We start from the raw sequence: 21,217 nt of genomic DNA on the forward strand, positions 1-21,217 counted from the left end.
TTTCATTTATATTTCTCTTTGATTATAATATCTTCCCATTTCTGATTTTGTAACAGATTTGTCTTGCTAAAAGTAGGGTTATAGAATGTAACATGTATTGTGGGAGTTTGAAGCCTAGATCTAATATATATTATATCTTTTTTGAATATATCTAGCCTTCCCTATCAAATTCATCTAACTTTCCCTTCAAGTGTAGAAAGTTCTTAAAAGAGCAAGAATTTTGTTTTTGCATGTAATGATAAACAACAAAAATTTGCCAAAGAGACACTAAAAAGTTCTATAATATAAAAGTGAAAGTTTCTCAAGATCAATTTTTTCTTTGTGACCTGTCTCAAAGATAAGACAGATACTTCAGTCCAGTGCCATATAAATAACATGCCAAAAGCAAATTGTTAAAATTATTTTTTTAAAAGATGAGCAAGCACATGGTGCATTTGCTGTCTTTCAGAAACTCTTTCCTTATAGAAAGGAAATTTGAAACTGCAAAACCATAAACCCTAAAGATTTGAACCTTCTTTATCTTTAAAAAATTAAAATTAAAAAAAATAATTATAGTATAAAACATTCAAAGTATAATTTTTTACAACTACTACAATAATGTTTCTTGTTTTCACAATCTTCTTTCTATTTAAGTTTTTCTGTGAAGAATAATATGAATATTAATACCACTGTCTTTAGCTTTTACGTGATATTAAATTATGTACATGACAATTTCTTGTTAAATATGCAATCTAAAAATATAGCGGGGATTTTTTCCCAATGTTTTTCCCTACAGAGGTAGGGAACCACTGAGTGACCAGTCATCTCTGGGCAATTCAAAGTATTTCAAAACATTTTATGAGTTTTAGTTTAGCCACAATTTTTCTTTTGCTAGGTCATGTTTGCATAAAATGAATTAAGTCACTTAAGATTATCACTTTTTTTTTTTGTAAAATGAACCACATGATATTAACTTATCGTGGACTTTGGGCAATATTCATGGACCTTGTACTTAAACTAAACTAAAGAAGGGAGACAATTAAGGTTTAGATAGATTACAGCAGAACATTTTAATTCTATTTTTTTTAAATTACAATGAACTATAATTTATGATTCCCCTGAATTAAGTCTAAATTTTTTCCTACCTGTGAGTGAAGAGCATTAATCTGATTGTTTATCTGATTACTGTTGAATGTGAGCGTGAAGTTACTACTTGAGGACGGGATCACACTATGCATGACACTGTTGCAGTTGGAATCCATTGGACGATATGGACGCTTGTATGCAATATCCATAGCACTCAAACTTGTTTTGTAACTGGTAAAACAAAGAGAGTATAATAATGTTGATGATCAATGTGCACAAATTCATTTACAATCAACAACAACAACAACAATAATAATAATAATAATAATAATAATAATAATAATAATAATAATAATAATAATAATAATAATAATAATAATAATAATAATAATAATAATAAATGACACTTGTTGAGCACTTTCCATGAACCAAACGTCTTAACCCTTCTACCGCATTGGGGTCAACCGGAAATAACAACCGGTTCCCAGTACTTGCCTAGCAAGTTTGAATGACGTAGCTAACATATAGCGTCACTCGGGTTTGATCGCGTAATTTCATACGTCAATACGTCACTCGGGTTTGATCGCGTAATTTCATACGTCAATAACTAGCTTCATACTCAACCCAAACAGCTTAGATAAACTGTTTGCTGATTGGATGAAACTAATAATATCAACCAATCAAACTTCAGCTTTTATTTCATAAAGAACACAATGAAGTTTTTACTAAATCAAGGTCGGGTCTGTGTTACGTTTTTACAACTGACGCCCATGTGACTCAGAAAAGGTGTGTTACATCAAAACTGCCGCCGCGGTATTGGGGTCGGAATGATGTGTTACGTTTAAACAACGGTCGAGGGCTGGGGGTTAAAACATTTTACAGATAATGGATTACGTAACGGACACAGATAGTCAAAATTAAACATTGAAACAACATATTGCTTCAATAATAGTATACAAACATTAGACTGCATGGTGTAAAATGAATTTTGGAAAAATGGATTTTTTAAAGCAGATTTAAAGTTTGACATTTTCTCGATTTCTCTAATGGGTTTCGGTTGAGTATTCTAGAGTTTAGGACCATAATATTGAAAAGAGCGATCACCAAAATTGGTACAGATAATAGAGTGGTGTCACGTGATGATCTGATATTATAAGAGTATTTGTATAGTAAACATTTAGATCAGAATTAAGAAAGAACTTCAAAAATTTTAGTAGTTGATGTAGATTATAGATGGTAAGAAATTCCAGATTTTACGACTCACATTGGCCTTTCTTAAAATTTGATCATATTTTTTTTGTAAATGATTATTTGAGACCTCTCACAATGGATCAGAAGGTTCCATAGTAAAATATGGATTTAGACAGAACTGGTAGAGTACGTCAAATACTTACATAATAGTATGCGGGTAATCCTTGAGTCTATCTAGACTGACAAACTTGTGGGTAATGGCATCCCTTGGCATTATCCTACGCTCTTGATCAAGGGTTAGCATCTTCTTTAACAAATCTACAAAATCTTGCCTATCAAACTTCTCCACCATTAACTCGCTGCCTTCTATGTCGGTGGGTACATTGATCTGGAAAGAGGAATAAGTGAAATATATCAGAATCTGGAGTTGAAATCCAAGATCTTCAATGAATTGCAAAGTTGTTTGATGTCATCATGAGAGGTCTGTGAATATTAAGGTTACATGTGATATTCATTTTAGATTTAAAAACAAAACGTCAAAAAAAAAGGTTGATAATAATAATCCATGGACAAAATAAAATTCATTATTAAAAATATCCTAAACAAAAGTTAAGAAATGAAATCATGAATGATTTAAGTGAAGTACTTCATTCACTGACCTCAAATAGAGTCACAATGTGTCACTACATTAAAATTTGAGTAAAATTGCCATTGTAATTGTCCCACACACCAACAAAGAAAAGTATAAAAACAAAATTACTGTGTTGATTAACACAGCATCTGAGGGGCTTTTTGGCTACATAAATCAAGAAATCCACAATGGCATTATTCTCTTCAACCTTCACAACGGAAGAGAAAGATAATTGTTGGGTCAAGTTACATCAAGTTACAAAAATTTGTGAATACCATGTGTTATGATTAACATCCTATCATTGAAGAAAACTAAAACAATTTACCTGTCCAATATCCTCCAGGCGATTAAATATGTATTTGCGAGCCTCTTTAGACTTGATCTTGTTTTCCATTTCATGTTCCTCTGGAGTCTGACATAAATTTGGATGGGCAAAAGAAAAAATATTTAACATATCATCCACATCTCCAAACAAACTGAAACAAAAATATGTCTATTAAATCATTTCCTTTCTTCTTCTATATCAGAGGTAAAATTGATTTAGAACTTTAGCAGCCCTAAATTAGAAAATATAAGGGGGGAAGGTGGGGAGGGAAATTATGAAAAATGATTATACATGACATATCATATGCACCCTATAAGACATACACACAGACAGAACATCAATTTAAAATAGAAAACAATCCATCCTAGAATAAGAATGCCATTTGCAATCAAACAGATGTGCTAATTGTTTAGTAATAACCAAAAACAGACATAAATTTCTGTTTTATTTGAGATCAATCAAATATATTTGATACACATTTGAACAAAGCAAGACCAAAAACAATTAATTGTATACAGATTTAGCACTTAATGGCTTGATGGCAACATAAAATTTTCTATTCAAGTATCATATATTTCCAGCTTTGGACAATGCAACGTTATCTACAGTAGTCCTTCAGAGTCATTCAGCCCATGGAGCCGAAGTTTATCCTGGTTTCTATAGCATTAAATGGACAATAGCAATTGCTTGCTATCCTTTTCATAGGATGCTATCGCAAAGTACTTTCCCATTCACTGCTGGGTAGACAGAGGGGTCAGAAAGAAATCTTGACTGCACCCAGGATCGATCTTGGTTCCTTTGAGTGTGAAGCCAGTGCTCTACCAACTGAGCAAACAGCCCCCCCCCCCCCGCCCCCCTATCTGCAGACTAATGGTATAAAATGATGGCAAAATAGAATGGAATTCCAAGACTAACTCTATTTAATCAATCTGTAACGTGGGACATGACTTTCGTTGATTTAAAATAAACCCAATTTGTCACAAATTGTTAAAACCGAGACCAGGTTTTTTAAAATGTAAGGCAAGCTAGAAGTCACCTTAGATGATTTATTTGTGCAACATAATTGTTATGTAAATATAAATATATTGAATATTTTGAGTTACCTTTAACCTCCAAAGGGGATAACTGCCATTGGTATTTTCCCTCACGAAAAATCTGCTAGTCTTTGTAGCCGCACTCAGCATGTGCTCAGTAGGAGGGCCTTGTGTTTGAGAGATGTAACGAATCTGGGGAAAAAATTAATCAAATTTGGTATTAAAACGGTGAGCTTTTAAATGGCAAGCCAAAGTCATGAATAAAGGAAATTTTATCTTATTATTTATTTTTTCCAGCAACACCAAACATGAAAGGCAAGATATGATGCCTGCTACTAACCAGGCACTCATGTTATGCCAGAGTTTATTGAGAAAATGTGATTCCAGAGCGTTTTCATCTTTGCCTTACCACAACATAACTCAAACTTTGACATTGGGGCCAAAAGCTAAGTGTCATTACAATATACATAAAGCAGCACAAGACCATAAAGTCAATTAATGGACACCTCTGATTTGTTTTCACAACAATCTTTTAAAGTTTCATGATTAATTATTCACTCTGTAAAAATAAAAAAAGATTCTTTTTCACAAATAGTAAGGCATTCCAAACAGAAGGCCTGAAATGAGAAAATTACAGCGTTTTTGCATAATCGGGGGACAACTAGTTTGGTGGAATCTCTGGCCGAACATAAGGGGCAGGGTTTGAAATATCTTAAATTAATAATAGAAAATTTAGAAAAAATATATAGTCATAATTTTTTAAGAGGATTTTATATTATCTTAATTATAATATATACATTATTATAAATTAAATTCAGATATATGCTCACCTGGTCATATTCTGATGAACCTGGGTACAGTGGCCATCCCAAAAACAACTCAGCCATCACACAACCCAAGGACCACATATCAATAGCTTCACAGAATGGCAAACCCAGAAGAATTTCTGGAGCTCTATAAATTGATAAAGGTTACAAAATGCTATAAAAACGATGAAAGCATTTATTTATTTAAAAATTATTGGCATGTTAGCCTCCTGATTCATTTCAAGTGATTTTTTTTTAAATTGCGTGTTAACCTTTGATTTGTGTTGACCATAACTTATAAAGATGCCAATATCCATCTAGAATTTCATAGATTACTAACTACTTCCATTTGTTTTTAAAGATCTCTCTTTTCTCCTTTCCAAGAGGAACTGAAGAACATTTGAAAATAACATGTATTCAATGTCAGAGAATTAAGATTACAATTACATAAGAATTATAGAAGCTTCACAGGCCTGAACATTTGAACATTATACAGGGAAAACATAAAATATCATATGGACCATAAGGAGTAAGAGAAGGTATAGTTTTAAAACATTTCTAGAATCAGATTAAGTTTTCATTGAAACAACACAGGATTAAAATCAAGACACATTTTACAGTCACCAACCTTGAACACAAACAGTTTCCAATCCAAGAAAATCTCTATTCTTAAAATATTTGTGACGGTGCATGACTGTTTGGTGCGAAAGGTACATTTTGACTTTTTGATATTTCTGAATAGATCATTTATTAATGTACCATAATTTTTGGCTGAGATATGCAAGATTGAGATTGGGAGATTCCTGCAAATCTCAGATCCAAAATTCAGAGAAATTTGCACTTAAAGCTGTTACACACACCACTATAGCAATGGTGTGTTATATTTAAGCTATCATAATCAGCACACACCTACTTCCGTTTACATACTGGAATTTGACTAGACTCTTTTCCGACATTATCTTTCAATGATGTGAAACTTTTTCAGTCACGTTTCAGTTATATTGGCTGTTTTCTCAGTTCAGCCAGTTGTACCTTCCGACTGAATCGTCGTGCACCATCACATATCTTTAATTGCATATCATACCTGTAATAACGAGACTGGAGATAAGTAGAACATACAGCTTTAGAAACATGACTAGCAGACCCAAAATCAATAACCTTGACTCGATAAGGAAATCGAACAGGATCAACTAGCATGATATTTTCAGGCTTCAGATCAGCATGAATCAAACCCAATTCTTTCAGCTTTCCAAGCGCATGCAAAACCTATAGGGATAGAAGTAAAAAAAAATTTTTAATAATAATAATTATTCAATAAGACGCAAGTTCTTAAACACTCGATTGGAAACATCTATTTTATTACAAAACTGAGCTTACTTTCTGCCATCCATTATCCTGAGTTGACGTACAGAGACTAACTATCCTTTCTGTTAGATTTTACCTGAATATAATCATCATAATTGTTTTTGATGTTGAGTGAAGGTTTTCGAGCCCGAAACTGTATGTGTTAAGTACTCCATTCTTTTCCTTTTAAGCTACTTCACTTTTATTCATTACTAGCAGCTATCTATGTATTCACTTAAACAGAGTGACCATTCACCCTGAAGAAAGCAATTTATTTGAAACTTGCATTTAGTTTTAACTGTAAAAAAACAACAAATAAACAAGAGACATCAGTCTGAAATATAATAGCCCCCTTATTTAAAACAAAATATATCAAAATTATATTGTTCACTCACCTGATAAGTGATTGGTCGAATGTACTTCAGAGGCAGTGGTTGAAACTTATTTTGTTTAAGAAAATCATACAAGTTTTGCTCCAACATTTCAAACACTAAACAAGTGTGATTCTTATGTTGGAAGCACTCATATGCTCGTACAAAATTGTAATCATCTGCACTTTCCTGTGCGAGTCGAGACAAAATTCCCACCTGAAAAGAAAGACACAAATTATAAAAATATTTATGTATTCAAAACAGGTTAAATTCTTTGCTGATACTCAAATCCTGTTTCTTAATTCAGACCTGGACTGCTTATATCTTCAGACATTATAAAGGATGTGTATGCCAATAAGAGTCAGATGTCTGCTATAGCTGCCAAGAAGATCCTGCAACCACAGACCAAAGTGTCCTTCTTTGCCCAGTGGTAAGCCTTTCTGGTGGTTATGAAACAGTGCCGCAAGCAGAAAATGAGTTCAATGGGCCGATATATTCCAGCTGGAGATGTTATATTACTGCTTCAGCTTAAGTTGTACAGGGTTGTTAATGCTTGTGGTGGTAGGGCAAATAACAATATTCTCACTTAATTTTAAAACTCAAGGACAAAAAGATTGTTCCACCACCAACATGGTTTTGTATATTTAAAATGAAGGTATCACAGATGCCATTTTCCTAAAACTCAAATGAGGAACACTTAACATGGTGAACCAACAAAATGACTTGAAATCCGTTGACCAACATTTCAACTGAGATAAGTAAAATGAGTGAGTAGTTGATTATTTATTCTGGTAGAAAACGTCTTCTTCTTATCCCGTTGGTTCCTTGGTGGAACTTTTAAGGCGCCAACAAAGTTCCTTCAGGCATCTCAGTCCTGGGCCAGCCGGCTCAGCTCATTCCATGTCTTTCCAGCTTCTTTCATCTCCTCTTTGTCATCCTCCAGATGCCCTATAGTCTGCTTCTCTTTTCTCTTTCCTGATGGGGACCACCTTATTCTTAAGATAGATTTTCTCTTTACTATGTATGAATGACAGGCACACACAAAAAAAAAAGTAAAAGAAAACTTTCAGAGTAGTGAGACCCAAATCAGCATTGGCAATTATGCTTAGTACTAAGAACGCACAACAAAATAATCAACCTGACACAGTATATTGTTGGGAGAAAATCCCAATTTAACGAAAAAAAAATTGTACCAACCCAAAATGTATGCTTTCTACCTTTACTTCTGAACATTGCAACATCAAAATGTTTTGTAATTTAATTTTTTTCTTCAGTTTTGCTTTAAATTTTCATTTTAAAATATGTATAGAGCAATTTAACTGAATCTTGACTCCAAAAAAATTAAATTGTATATCATGATGATAATGGCACTTTGTCAAAAAGGAGAAAAGTGTATAGGACTGTCCATCAGACTGTTAACTCAAACCAATTTTTTTTTTAAATACCGTAAAATAACCGTGAAATGTAATATACCAATATTATTATTATTATTATTATTATTCCATTCTTATCAATAGAGATATAACTTACCTTTTGTAAATATATAATGAATTGCCCTTTCTTTCAAACAATTTGAACACCTACATCATGTGATTATGGTTAACTTTTCGTCAAGAGGACAGAATGTAATTGTTTTTCCATTACAAAGCAGACCATAATATCTTACTTACTGGAACCCGGGAGTTAGGCATAAATCAATAAATTGATAAACATAGTCTGTCTTACAAAGATAAAAAGAGTAAACTAAAATATCACCGTTATTCATAGTAAATTGTAATATATTATCTGTCTATAACCAGATGAGATGACGTCTAATAACAAAAATAACGTGAAGCTAGAAAAGAGGTGTGGGGGGTTGGGGAAAAAAAAAAAAAAAGAGAGAGAGAGAGAGAGAGAGAGAGAGAAGAGAGAGAGAGAGAGAGAGAGAGAGAGAGAGAGAGAGAGAGAGAGAGAGAGAGAGAGAGACTACTCTGCCATAAGAGTTTATGAATTGATCTATGGTCCACTCTGGATAATCGCAACACCTTGAGATCAGGGAAAATGTTGCAATTTAACCGGAGTTTAGTTTCCTGTCAACTATTGCAACATTCTCTCTCTGAGTTTACACGATCTACTACGGTCGATTTCAGATAAAATGATGGGGCACAGTTTCCACCACCGCTTGTTGTAAGTTTTTATAGCAGTCATTATTCGACCACTGATCAGTTTCATACCATACATAGTAAACTCAAACCAATTGTTGTAAACATTGTACGTAGTCCACCACAGGCTGAGCAATTTGATTGAAACAAAAACCATCAACAGCCCTCTATAGATTTTTTTTGACAAGCAAAAGCAGCTTTGATTGACACCAAACCCATTGGTCACAATGCTTAGTTGCCAATCCCAAAACAATAGATTTTGCTCGGTTTCTCCTTAAAACTCTCATTGTCCACCTGTTGCCTAGACTATGCACAGCCCCCTTGCCTCCATTCTAATGGTCGAATATGACCTCACAGACCCATTCTGTAATGTTCCGCCCTCTTCTAATAGAGCGGTGACACACAATAGTAGCATTAAACCCCGCCCACTCTTGGTTCTTATACCTGTCACGATTTCACCCATGATGAAATGTAATTATGAGATTTAGTTTGGTTGATTTATTGAATTTGCCACTTCTTGGGGTCAAAAATTTGTTGCGATTAACCGAAGTTTGTTGCAATTAACCAGTGGCTTTAATATAGAATTAATTCCGTTTCTTGGGTAATGTTGCGAATAACCGAAAGTTGTGATTAACCGAGTTGCGATTATCCGGAGTGTACACTATTTCCAATTAGAAGTTTGTTCTTATAGTCGAATATACAACTTATAATCTTCACAACTGCACTATCATGTTACAGCTATCTTAAGAAAGAAAAATCTAAACACAATTTCCCCTCCCCCCATCCCTTTCCCTATAGACCATCAACTCATGGAAGATCAACACTTGCATCAATTTTGACATTTGACAGCAATCTGTCCAGACACACATCATAAAAATGGAAGTGTTACCAAAATTCATGTAACTGAGCACATGTGTCAAAATATGACACAAGACATGATGAGATGGTAGTTTTTCAGAAGATCCACTACTTAGCGACCTGAGCTTTTATCAGGGAAAAATGTTTGGCACAGGAAAATCAGCTGAAAATTTCTGAGAAAATCACAAACAGTGCTGTTCCCATTAAGCATCTTGTACCGTACTAAAAAATATTCTATCACCATCATAATCAAAATCCAATGTTCAAGTCCATAAGATGTAAAAGGCACGATGTGCCCATCACTACAAATATCATACTCATTATTTAAATCTATCCACACCACACAATCAGATAAAAATAGAAATACTTACTTCAATCTGCCCTTGTCTGGCATAAGATGGGTGATTTTTGAGTATCTTTATGGCATAGATCTCATTAGAATGGTGCTTCCAACATTTGCAAACCTGACCAAAAGTTCCACGACCAAGAAACTCCAACACTTCATAAGCTGCTGTTTGAGAATAGAGAACCTCATGCTGGACTAATTGGTAATCTCCTTCAGAATTAGCCGAGTTTGTGTTGGCCACTTTGATCTTAGTGGTAGTTGTTGTGGTGGTGGCTGCGGTGGCGGCCGTGGCTGCACTGCTCTCATCTTCACTGGAAATTGCGTGCACTTCTGTTAACTGCATCTGTTTACTTTGATGCTGATGGTGTGATTTTGTTGTTCCACCACTGCTAGAGGCAGCAATGCCTCCTGCTACTCTTGTCACTGAAGTGTGACTACTAGCGTTGAAAATTGGTGCAGCTGTTCCAACCAATACAGTTCCTCCTCCAGAATCAAAATCACTAGTGACTTTTCTTTTGGTACCTCGACTGGATGTTAATCCACTTACTTGGTGACGTATATGAGAAGAATGGGGTTGTAAAGGCCCCTGTGGATGTAGTTGGTGGCGCCGGTGCTGATGTTGGTGCCCCTTATGGGCAGAGGCTGAGACTACTGGTCCACCATGAAAAGAAGATGGTCCTGCAACTGCACTTTGAATAATGTTTCCGTTTGAAGAGGAGCTGCACTGCAATGCAATGTTTGAAAGCAAAGAGTCGTAGTCATATTCTGTGTTGTAGTGGTCTGGCATGAGCCCCAATTTGCCATTAGCATCATGGTTCAGAAAACCTTCATTGAGCAAAAAGGCACTGTTGGGGCTATGTTGGGAAAATTGGGTAGATAGTAAGGGGGAGGCAACACGATGTGATGAAACTACATGCTGCTCCAATGGCAGCGACTCCACTTTCAGTTTTTTATAGTTGCTAAACGCGCTGATTTTAGAGCAGTTCTGTAAGGTATCTTGCATCAGTGCATCAGGGTCTGAAAGAACAAGAAAACATAAGTTTTGCTCATACTCATTTATATTCATAATTTAAAGTAGTATATCACGGCATTTGGACGCACTCTGTCAAAAGCTAAATCCAGTCTTATAAGCAATTCATGTAGAAAGTCAACAATTGTTTCTGTTCTTCCTGATGTGTTTGTTTTTATTTTGTTTTTAAGTGTTTTACAGCACTTGCAAAACATTTAGGTCATATCAGCGCCAGTTAAAAGGATGGGAATTGGATAGTAAAAACATTCTAAATGTACATTTAAAAGGACTTGAGGAAAAAGTAAGACAAAGGGGAATGGTACAAATAGGGAACAGATGTAGATTCCAAGAGCACACTATCAGTAGTGTACTTTGACTTTGAGATTACCTAAATGTTTCACCCAGTTACCAGCAAAAGATCCCACTAAGAGAAATACACTCAAATTTTAACATCACATGTTAAAATTTTTTAAAATATCAGTACATAACAGAGAGATGATTTACAAGGAAAAAATATCTCCCAAAATTATAATTATACATTCAACTATTTCCCTACCAGCCAAGGACTCCAGCCAAGGTCAGGACAAAACTTAGTAATCTCATTCCAAGACAAAGACGGAAAGCAATTGGAAGACAGATAAAGGGGGGGTAGAAGACACAGTAAGTACCTCTCTGCCCACTATGGGATGTCGGGAACCCCACCCAGTCCTTCCTGATAATTTTTTAAAGCACACAATTCAAAGACCAAGACTAAGACAAGTGAGTATGATCTGGCTTCTGCATAAAAACAACTTGTAAAACAAAAAGCAACTTAAATTTTAAATTCATAAGAAAACACGAATTCATTTCAATCACACAGCATTCACAAAAGAAAAAAAAGAAGAAAAAAACAGGCAAATTCGAGCTCTGGAGAGAATATCCTTTGTAAAGATTCTTCAGAGAATTATGCTCTTAAATACCAAAATGAAATTATGACAGTCCATTGGAAGAAGGCAGGCATTATAGTCTTAACAGCTCTGATAACAAGAGCAACAGAGTCAACTTCTTATGTTGTCGTGTCAGATGATGTATAGGAGCTGCAGTTTGTGACAACCAATTGATTCTTAAGGACGGTGTGTTAAAAGGTGATGCAAATGACATTCACAAAGTGCATTTCTATTCTGATGGAGTTGAAAGCCAGTTCAGGAACAAATTTACTCTATCTCCATTGTCATCGCAGAGAATCTTTAACAAAAGCATAGTAGCTGCAGATTGGTGGATACAGAAGAATTAATTGTGCCACAAAGATCTCTGTCAAAAACTTATTGTTTATATCCCAAAACTCATTGATTCAGAGTGACAGTGAATATTATGATTTAATTTTATAACAAGTTTGAGAAATTAACTTAAGTTAATTTGATGATTTTTATCATTTGCTTTGGACTGAGTATGAATTTACTTTGCTATGAATAGATTTATTGCAAATTGGTTATACTTATCTCTTTTTTGTTGAAAATGATAATCTTTGTTCTTGAAATTGAACAATAACTTGCAATAAACTGTTATTATTGCTATTTTCAATTCTTAAACAAAAAATTATGTTAATATTTGAAACCGAATGTGTTAAAAATTGCATTTTCATAACGGAACAAAGCCAGATGAAACATCTAATATTTAGTTTCTATCGTTCCTATTTTATTATCTACTCAATCAGAAAGAAGTGACTGACTTACTCAGTTAAGTCCAAGCTCCTAGCTGTATATAAATCATAGAAAGTTACAAATGAGTAAGTGACTCAAAGGATGGCATACAAAAATTGCCACGTCAGTAACAGAGTGATTTTTTCTCCGGAATTTTACTGACTAAAAGCAAACATTTTTTCCAGGGGAACATGCTATTATTGTGGGGTGGCTTTGCAGACCAACATCATTGTTTTAATGCTACCCTACAATGTAAATCTATGGCTCTTTTAATGTCTCCGAATGCCACAACAGTGACAATGGACTTGCCAAAAAGTTCATGTGTCGTCATCAAAGTATTTCTGCTGGTAAGTCTTCCATTTTGTAGGTGCAGCCAGTTTACTTTCAATTTTACTCTTCAATTATTGCGTCCATCTTTTCTTTTACATGAAGAATTTTATAAGTTTATTGAGTATTTAAAATCTCCACATACATGATGTAAAAGAAAGGATGGACATCATCTGAGAAACAAAGAAACAAACTACTTATGAACTAAATGCATAAACATAAACATGAACATATAAATACACCACATATAACCTGACAGTCAGGATGATTTCAGAACTGACCTCATAACGTGTAAACAAAAGAATAAATTGCCGATGAGAGGAGAGCCTGAGCTAGGCACTTTGATAAAATTTTTAAACTTAAACACCTTAATTGGCCCAATTAGAGGGATGGGGCTTGAAAGAAAACATGAAATTCAATTTGATACTTAATTTGATCTTCTACGACAAACTGTTCCAGAGTTATTGATAATAAAAGTACAGAACAATGTTTCTAATCGTCGTAAACCTGACCTTTTTTATCTTATTTTCTGTCATCAAGTCAAGGTTAATCTACATCTATCAAAGTGATGAAATATAGACTAAATCACACCGTCATTGGTTGCATAAAAAGAAATATGGCAGGGCTCGACCACTCACTAGCCACTATTGATGACGAATCACCCTGTTGTCCTGTCTGCCCCTCTCTTCGGTCTGTGCTCCCGACCAGCAAAAAATTCTCAAAATAAATTTTCCTCTGATTTTTTCAGAGCATTTTGAAAATTGGTATTAAATGAATCAGTGGACAGCTTATTTCATTGAACAAGTCTGAAAAAAAGGAATAATTTTACAACCAAGCGTACTTTTTACCAAAAATTTGGCATCAGTCAACGACAACAAACATCGGGTCTGTAATAGTAATACTCTCAGGCACAACATCGGATCAAAAATATGCATCAAATACCAAGTAGACTCATTCATACTAAGTAGCCGGCAACAGAGCGGGAGGTCACGAGATAAAAAAAGGTCAATGTTCGCTTATTTGTTGGTCTGATAACCCAATTCCTTATGGGCTCATAGTTGTCATGAAAATCTTTTAAAAAATGACACAAAATATTGCCCAATGTTAAACTAGGCCCATAAGTGGGCTCGAATGTCAGACCTGCATTTATGTACATTTTGAAAAAGGTCCTTTTTTTTCACCTCAATTTATGTCAGATTGGCATTTTATATTCCATCGAGGAGATCAAAATGTTGTACTTAATGTTTTCTTGATTAAATTTAATGGTGATATTTGATTTCTATGAAGAAATTATTATTGCAGCCAAGACTCTTTTTTTGGTGCTTTTACTAAATAATTATGAATATATTAATATTAGAATCTTTTGGATTATTGTTCCCTTCAAACATGAAAATAGGCTGCAGCTATTCGGACTCGAGACTGAATAGTCTCCTATGGCTATTCGGACTCAAAATTCAATGCATATGTGCAATCAAACGATTATTCAGTCTTCTGTGCCAGTATACTTTTTGCTTGCTTGTTTGTTGTTATTAGAGTTGGAGTCCAAATAGCCACAGGAGACTATTCAGACTCGAGTCCGAATTTTCACTTCGATAAAAATATTGGATCGTGGTCCATTTACTAAACGCTGAACTTATTCACAACCGGTGTTGAAGATAATAAAATTTCCCTATTCACAACCAGTATTGGCAGTCTTGGGGATATTAAAGCCTACCACTACCAATTCCCAACCAGTGTCATAGATACAGTGGTACAATTTGCATATTCCCAACCAGTGTTGGTTAAGTATTTAACCCAAGAAGTGGCACAGGGCCGAAAATCTGCAGGTTCCCTCTAGAATGGCTAAAAAATAAAACATTTTATATTTTATACTGATAGAACAACAATAAACAGAAAATAGTTTTGGAAAGGATGCATCATGGATGCCCGCTTAGCATTTTAAATTCCATTTGTGTTTTAAAGTCATTGGAAAGTGATGCCTAGAAACCATAAACTTGTAAAGCTGGAAAAAAAATTTGACTTTTCAGTGTCTTTAGGAACAATTTAATTTATTTAATTTTAGCTCAATTCTACTATTCACTAGTTGGGAATATATAAAGGCCGACTCTATTTCTCCGAATGCTCAGGAAAATAAACTTGAACTCTATTCTCTGAATGGTCGGCTAGCCTCCAGTAGCTGATGGGTTATGGACGCAACGTCAATGCAAAAGTAAATGCTCAAACAGAGCGGACAGGAAATTCTCACAAATCATCATCAAGCTAGCGTTTTTTTGACAAAGGCAGATTTTATCAAAGAGTTGTGCTATAGCGAATACTCCATGGCGCGTTCACTTTTGCACTTCGCGCTGCACTATCAAAGAGAGAACAGAAATAAACCTAAATAACAAAGCCAAAGTCTGAAGACGGGAACAGAAGTTGAAAGACAGGATAGCACAAACTCAAGATAGAAGTCTAACAGAAAGTTGGGAATAAAAGAGAGCGCCCAAGCACTGGCAAAAGAAAACTTTAAATTTAAAAAATGCAAACACATTCATCATTCACACAAACACTTTCGCAAATATAATCAAATAACCAAAAAAATGGTTGACAACGGAAACCATTCTGATCTGAGAAATAGAGATCAAGTTTATTTTCACTTTCACGACCATTCATTTGGAGAAATAGTCACTTCACAGTCACTTCGTATTAGGATATCTACTGTTCCCAACATCGTTTGGGAAATACTTTTTATCTGGTATGCAAGTTGCCGACTCCTACTCCTACGATTCATATTCATTGCACTCGGTTAACCCTGGCAGCCTGGATTCATTCACTCACCACCGTTGGCTGCCGGTTTCTTATTTATTCACCCAACCCTAATCCACGGTTGAAAACAATGATTCAATGATTGATCTAAAATTGTTGTTGGTCTGATTAATGTACAGCTTTCGGACTCGAGACATCTTTCTATATCGAGTCTTGGGTAATACTGAACCAGTGCGGTCCCCAGTCCTTTGTTTACAGTGCGGCCATATTGGATTCCATTTGCCAGGTTGTAATTGTTTACAATCATGGTTGGTTGGTTTCCCCCCCCCCCCCCCCCCTTTAATTTATTACTAACACTTATCATTCTATTTCAATATGATTCACGGGAAGACCCCAATGGATGCTTTCAATGATATCATTGACCATATTCAGCAGTGGTATCCTGCTCCGTAAGGTAAGCTAAGAAAATCTAAATTATATAGAGAGGTGGGCCTTTGGCCTACCAACCTCCGCTGCACGTCCAACTCGCCTTGAGCATGCATTCACGTAAAATATAAAGATTTTTTTTTAAAACCTACCTCTGTTTCAAAAACTAGCATCTTTCAACTTTCTAAGAAACATTTTGATTTTTCAGAACTTTAGTTCGTTAAAAAATACCGGCCAATCTGACCCGTTGAGTCGAATGAAAACGAAATTTTGTTGTTTACACGGTTCAAAGGAAATGCCGTAAATAAGCTTTCATGGACTTCCTGTGTTGTTTTTACAGTGTCACGTGACCGTTTTGAGAAATTTGTCGTCTGCTACAAATAATTAGACCGGTAGGGGGTAGATGTTTTCGTTGGAGCAGAGAAAAAGTGAGTATTATTTCTTGGACTTGTAGAGAGGCCTAGGGTCCACCAGCAGTCAAGTTTATTGAATAAAAGAAAAAAAGGCCTTTTTACTGCACTAATGCACCAAATTGCATACCTATCTATGGACACTTTGTTCCGTATCTTTTTCCCAATAAACTTTTTTAAAAACCTGGGGCCAGGGTTGCTAGTTTGGCCTCCTGGTGGCCAAATTTGAGAAATTTGGCCTTTTCCCAAGCCATTTGGCCTCCCAAAATTTGGTTTGGCCACTTGGCCTCCTGTAACCAACTTTTTGGCTTCCTCTGACTTTCCCCGTTATATCGTTTTACTCTGGTACCGGTAAAACTTATTTTATTTGGCAATCTAAATATCTAAATGACAAATGCAACACGTGCTAACGCCACAGATTGCATTTGCTAATGCTTCTATATATACGAATTTTCCTTATCCTATCTAAATTGTTTAACAAATCTAAAGAGTTTTCGCGAGGCTAAGGTGGGTTTGGTGGTATTTGGGCTCCTGCCGAGGAATCTGGCCTCTTGCTATAGCTAGTTTGGTCTCTTACTCAAAAATGATCTGGCAACCCTGCCTGGCTAGGCGGTACCTTGATAACAGAAGGAAGTGTCAATTGCCAAGGAGTGAGTCCTTGGTAGTTGACGGTTCATCAACTGCCAAGGAGTCTAATTGGAACTCTTCAGTTGCTTGTGGTGATTTCAGTCGAGCCTCCATTTGCGCGCATACGAATCTCGAATCACGTCACTTTCTACTTTCTTCGATTCACTCATTCCTTGTCAATCGTTGTGGAAAGGATCGAGTCAACACTTGTTGGCATTTGTTTTTTTTAATGTCTTTTCACGAATTCCAAATCAAGTTAAAATAATATCAAAACAAAAAATTACTGTTGATTTTGGATTCAGCAAAAAAGACAACAGAATGACGAAGTGGCAAATCCCTGCCAAGTCCTTGATTAAAAAAGAAAAGTAAGATTTCCTTTATTTTAAAGGAAATATACTGCACATCGTCTTAATAAGGAACAATTAACGTAAAACATTTGTGCAACAAGATCAATCCGTGGCAGTTAATAGTAAATAGTTGACGATTTACCAACTGGCAAAGGTCCGTGACAAAAAGAGGAAATATGAGAGAGAGAGAGAGAAGAGAGAGAGAGAGAGAGAGAGAGAGAGAGAGAGAGAGAGAGAGAGAGAGAGAGAGAGAGAGAGGTGGAAATGACAGAAATACACAGACAGAGGAAAAAATGGCACAGAGAGGGAAAAGAGAAAATGACAGAGAGAGAGAGAGAGAGAAAGAAGAGTAAAAAGAGAGTATGAGTATCAATTAATATTAATAACATCACTCTGTGGCAATACATCACTTCATGACACTAAAGGAACTCCGTGGCAGTTAAAAGTACACATGCGTAGTTGATGAAAGGACACGGTCCTTGGCAATTGACGATTTGACAATTGTCAAGGTCCTTGGCAATTGACGCTACCATAACAGAAACGATACCCACACGATTTCGCGAGGAATTAATCATGAAAACAATTAGGATATAATTTCAACACAACTTTTGAAATTCATCAAGGATTGTCCATTACCGAATGTTTTTGATAGAAAACAAATGCATCTTCAAATCTAAACTGCTTTTGACGGTAAGCGGTAAGTTTTTTTATTTATTTTTCGGTCCAAACGAATGATTTATCCTGGTATAGAAGCTAAGTATTGGTAACACCGGCGCAGCTCTCTATGTTTTAGTTATGGCTATGGTTAATTTTTTTGGCAATTAAAAATTTAAAATCTGGCCATCCAATACGGCCGCACTGTAAACAAAGGACTGGGGACCGCACTGAACCAGTATTACCGAGTCTTGACTCAACTTTGCCATAGCATGCGATCTCTTTTTTTTTTTTTAATTTGTATTTGTTGACTATTGACATTGACTCATTGACCTGGCCAAGCCCACCCACAAACACTTTCTGATCGAGTTCATGAACGTTTTAGCTTTTAAAAAGGAAATGTGAGACTCAAATTAAGTGATGTGTTCAAATTATTGTAAGTTTTCTCATCGAAACTTGGAGTGTCAACAAAATCAACGTCGGTGGTCAGTCCTCAACAACGCTGCATAAGATTGAGTTTGAGATTCAAAATGAAAACTTACAGCTGCTGCCGTTCTTCCTTCGCCTTCCCTTCTGTCATACATTTGAAATTCGATAAGACTTAGGGACTCATGAGAGGATTGCCATAAAAGTATCAATGAAAAGGCATATTTTTGTTCTTAGCTATCACATGCAATACATAAAATGTGTACGTCAAAAAGGTGAATATCATGAAATGATGATAAACGTCTGTGGCTATAACTCTCACTCTGTGACCATGACCTAAAAGCAGAAAGACCAGAAAAACAACCGTCAGACGCGACGGAAGTGTTTAGTTAAACACGTACCATCAATGTTTCAGAATAAATACACCCATTCCACGGCTTTAATTAAATGTAAAAGTCTATCCCCCGCGTTTAGAATCACATTTGTAAAGAAATATTTCAGTATTAACTCCGAAATAGGGCTCCACCAGAGCCAGAAATATTCACCACTGCAACATGTCTGTCTTTCATGAAGGGGGATGGACAAAAACTCTATGTAGACTCGTAAGGAATGGTGAGTTGAAGCTGTCTGATGTATAGTAAATCATATGCTGTACATGCTCGCAACATATTTTTATACTAGAAAGTAATTATAGAATTTAAAACGACCTGTTGTTATTGAAACAATTGCAATTCATATTTTCAAATTGGGTTGTTTTTAATTTTGTTTACAAAGAGCCCTTTCGAACATGTCTATCTTCCCTTGACGTCACTTCTGTTTTGCGCTCGCTGATACGGTAGCTATAGAGCAGTAAAGTTAGGTGCCCCAAACGTAAACAAAGGTCGAGAAGCACGTGGCAAACCACATGTTCCTGTCTTGACAGCTCACGTTCCAATGTAAATAATAGAAAAAAATAACCTTTAAAATTTGGCTGTTAGGTGGCAAAAGAAACACATATTCATAAATACTCGATCATGCATCAAATAATGTCTAGATATGGATATTTTATGGAACAAAAGGTAAAATTTTCTAAAATTTATCAAAAGTTACAGTCTATCTATTTTTAGACCAGAGCAAATTATTGCGCTGGTGTGAACAAAACGAGAATTATTCGGAGCCTGATTTTCATAATAATTTAGCCTTATATTATTATTTCTGCAACTGTTAGATTTTATGTAAACATATTTTCAATACTGAAAGTGTATTGCCTACAACTCAAACTACAAAATTGGGAGACCTATATTGTGCGTAAATTATTCCGGTCCCTAACGGAAATCACTAGCAACTTGTTATTGTTTACGTTTGGGGCACCTAACTTTACTGCTCTATAACCAATGAAACAATGGATATTTATAGAGGCAAAGACAACAACTCGGTCAGTCCACCACGTGGAGTTGTGAAACGAATGTTAATTAATGGAAACATAGCGTTATAGTAATACATGTGATTAGATCCCCCCTCCGAAATATACAATTACCATCCTTCCAAAATATTGAGGCTCCCAGAAATTAATAAAATTGCGAATGATCGTTAAAATTCGATGGAATAACATTAGGAAAAAGATCTAGATAGATCTATACAGATGATCAAAATCAAGATGATTTTCTTTAGAGAATAACCAAGTGGTCAAATCCGCATACAATTTCAATTCAAAATAAGTCACATATGAAAAAAAAAAAAAAAAGAAAAGAAAAGAAAAATTATGAATACATGTCTGACCCATAAACCAAAACCGGTCCAGCATTGATGGACTAGTTTCGCCTCAAATCGAAAGCACAATAGTGCCCTTCTTCACACAGAAATAAATAAATAAAATTCCCTTTATTAATTCCATGGGGGAAGTTTGTCTCTATGGTCTATTCCAAGGGAAGGCTGGAATAATCCAGGCGTTAGACGCAGTACAGCGTCAAAAATTGAGCTAGGGCGAGGTGACTTGCTCAAAGCCACACGACGCAGCGGGTATTCGAACTCGGTACCTTTCGGGTACGAAGCAAAGACCATACCACTGAGACAACGCTGTTAACGGCCAGGTACTCATTTTACACCTGAGTACGGTGAGAGAATGTGAGTAAAGAGTCTTTTCCAAGGACTCAACTATGCGCCGATCGAGGCTCGAACCCAGGACCTTCCAATCCGAAAGCGAGTGTCAAACCAGTAGACCACATAGCCGTTTAAATGTGTCTTATTTCAATTCTGCTTCAACGGCATGATCAAACACTGCCAAACGACACACACACGGCCCGCACCCACAGAGAGTTAGTGGCTGAAAATTATCTTCGAAACGCATTCACAACTTTATTTTAAAAAATGAATAAAGCAAATTGATAGATTCTAGTACAGTTGTCTTAAAATCAAAGACAACATTTTATTTACTAAAACTGTAGAATACCTTGACGTGTATGGAATTTGTGTCAGT

General features: G+C 35.5%; 1 protein-coding gene across 17 annotated transcripts in view; it reads right to left on the bottom strand.

The window, feature by feature from the left end:
• Positions 1–19,354, bottom strand: part of LOC144978200 (uncharacterized) — a 31,538-nt gene extending 12,184 nt beyond the window's left edge. For 6 of the 17 annotated variants that reach the window (XM_078923965.1, XM_078923962.1, XM_078923966.1 and 3 more), the window contains exons 1-9: positions 19,164–19,353; positions 10,138–11,129; positions 6,792–6,983; positions 6,137–6,318; positions 5,077–5,200; positions 4,316–4,438; positions 3,213–3,299; positions 2,460–2,644; positions 1,125–1,296 (exon numbers count right to left, since the gene is read on the bottom strand). In XM_078923965.1, the coding sequence (XP_078780091.1) occupies positions 1,125–1,296; positions 2,460–2,644; positions 3,213–3,299; positions 4,316–4,438; positions 5,077–5,200; positions 6,137–6,318; positions 6,792–6,983; positions 10,138–11,115 (2,043 nt within the window). In that variant the 5' untranslated portion in view covers positions 11,116–11,129; positions 19,164–19,353. Of the gene's footprint in view, positions 1–1,124; positions 1,297–2,459; positions 2,645–3,212; positions 3,300–4,315; positions 4,439–5,076; positions 5,201–6,136; positions 6,319–6,791; positions 6,984–10,137; positions 11,130–18,878 lie in introns of all 17 variants that reach the window. The other 11 variants (XM_078923953.1, XM_078923956.1, XM_078923951.1 and 8 more) reach the window with 5 other exon arrangements.
• Positions 19,355–21,217: the final 1,863 nt, after the last annotated feature.

The sequence above is a fragment of the Berghia stephanieae genome, chromosome 8, assembly GCF_034508935.2.
Source record: "Berghia stephanieae isolate SIO BIC M18660-M18661 chromosome 8, UCSD_Bste_1.3, whole genome shotgun sequence".
In the NCBI taxonomy this organism is placed as follows: Eukaryota; Metazoa; Mollusca; class Gastropoda; order Nudibranchia; family Aeolidiidae; genus Berghia; species Berghia stephanieae.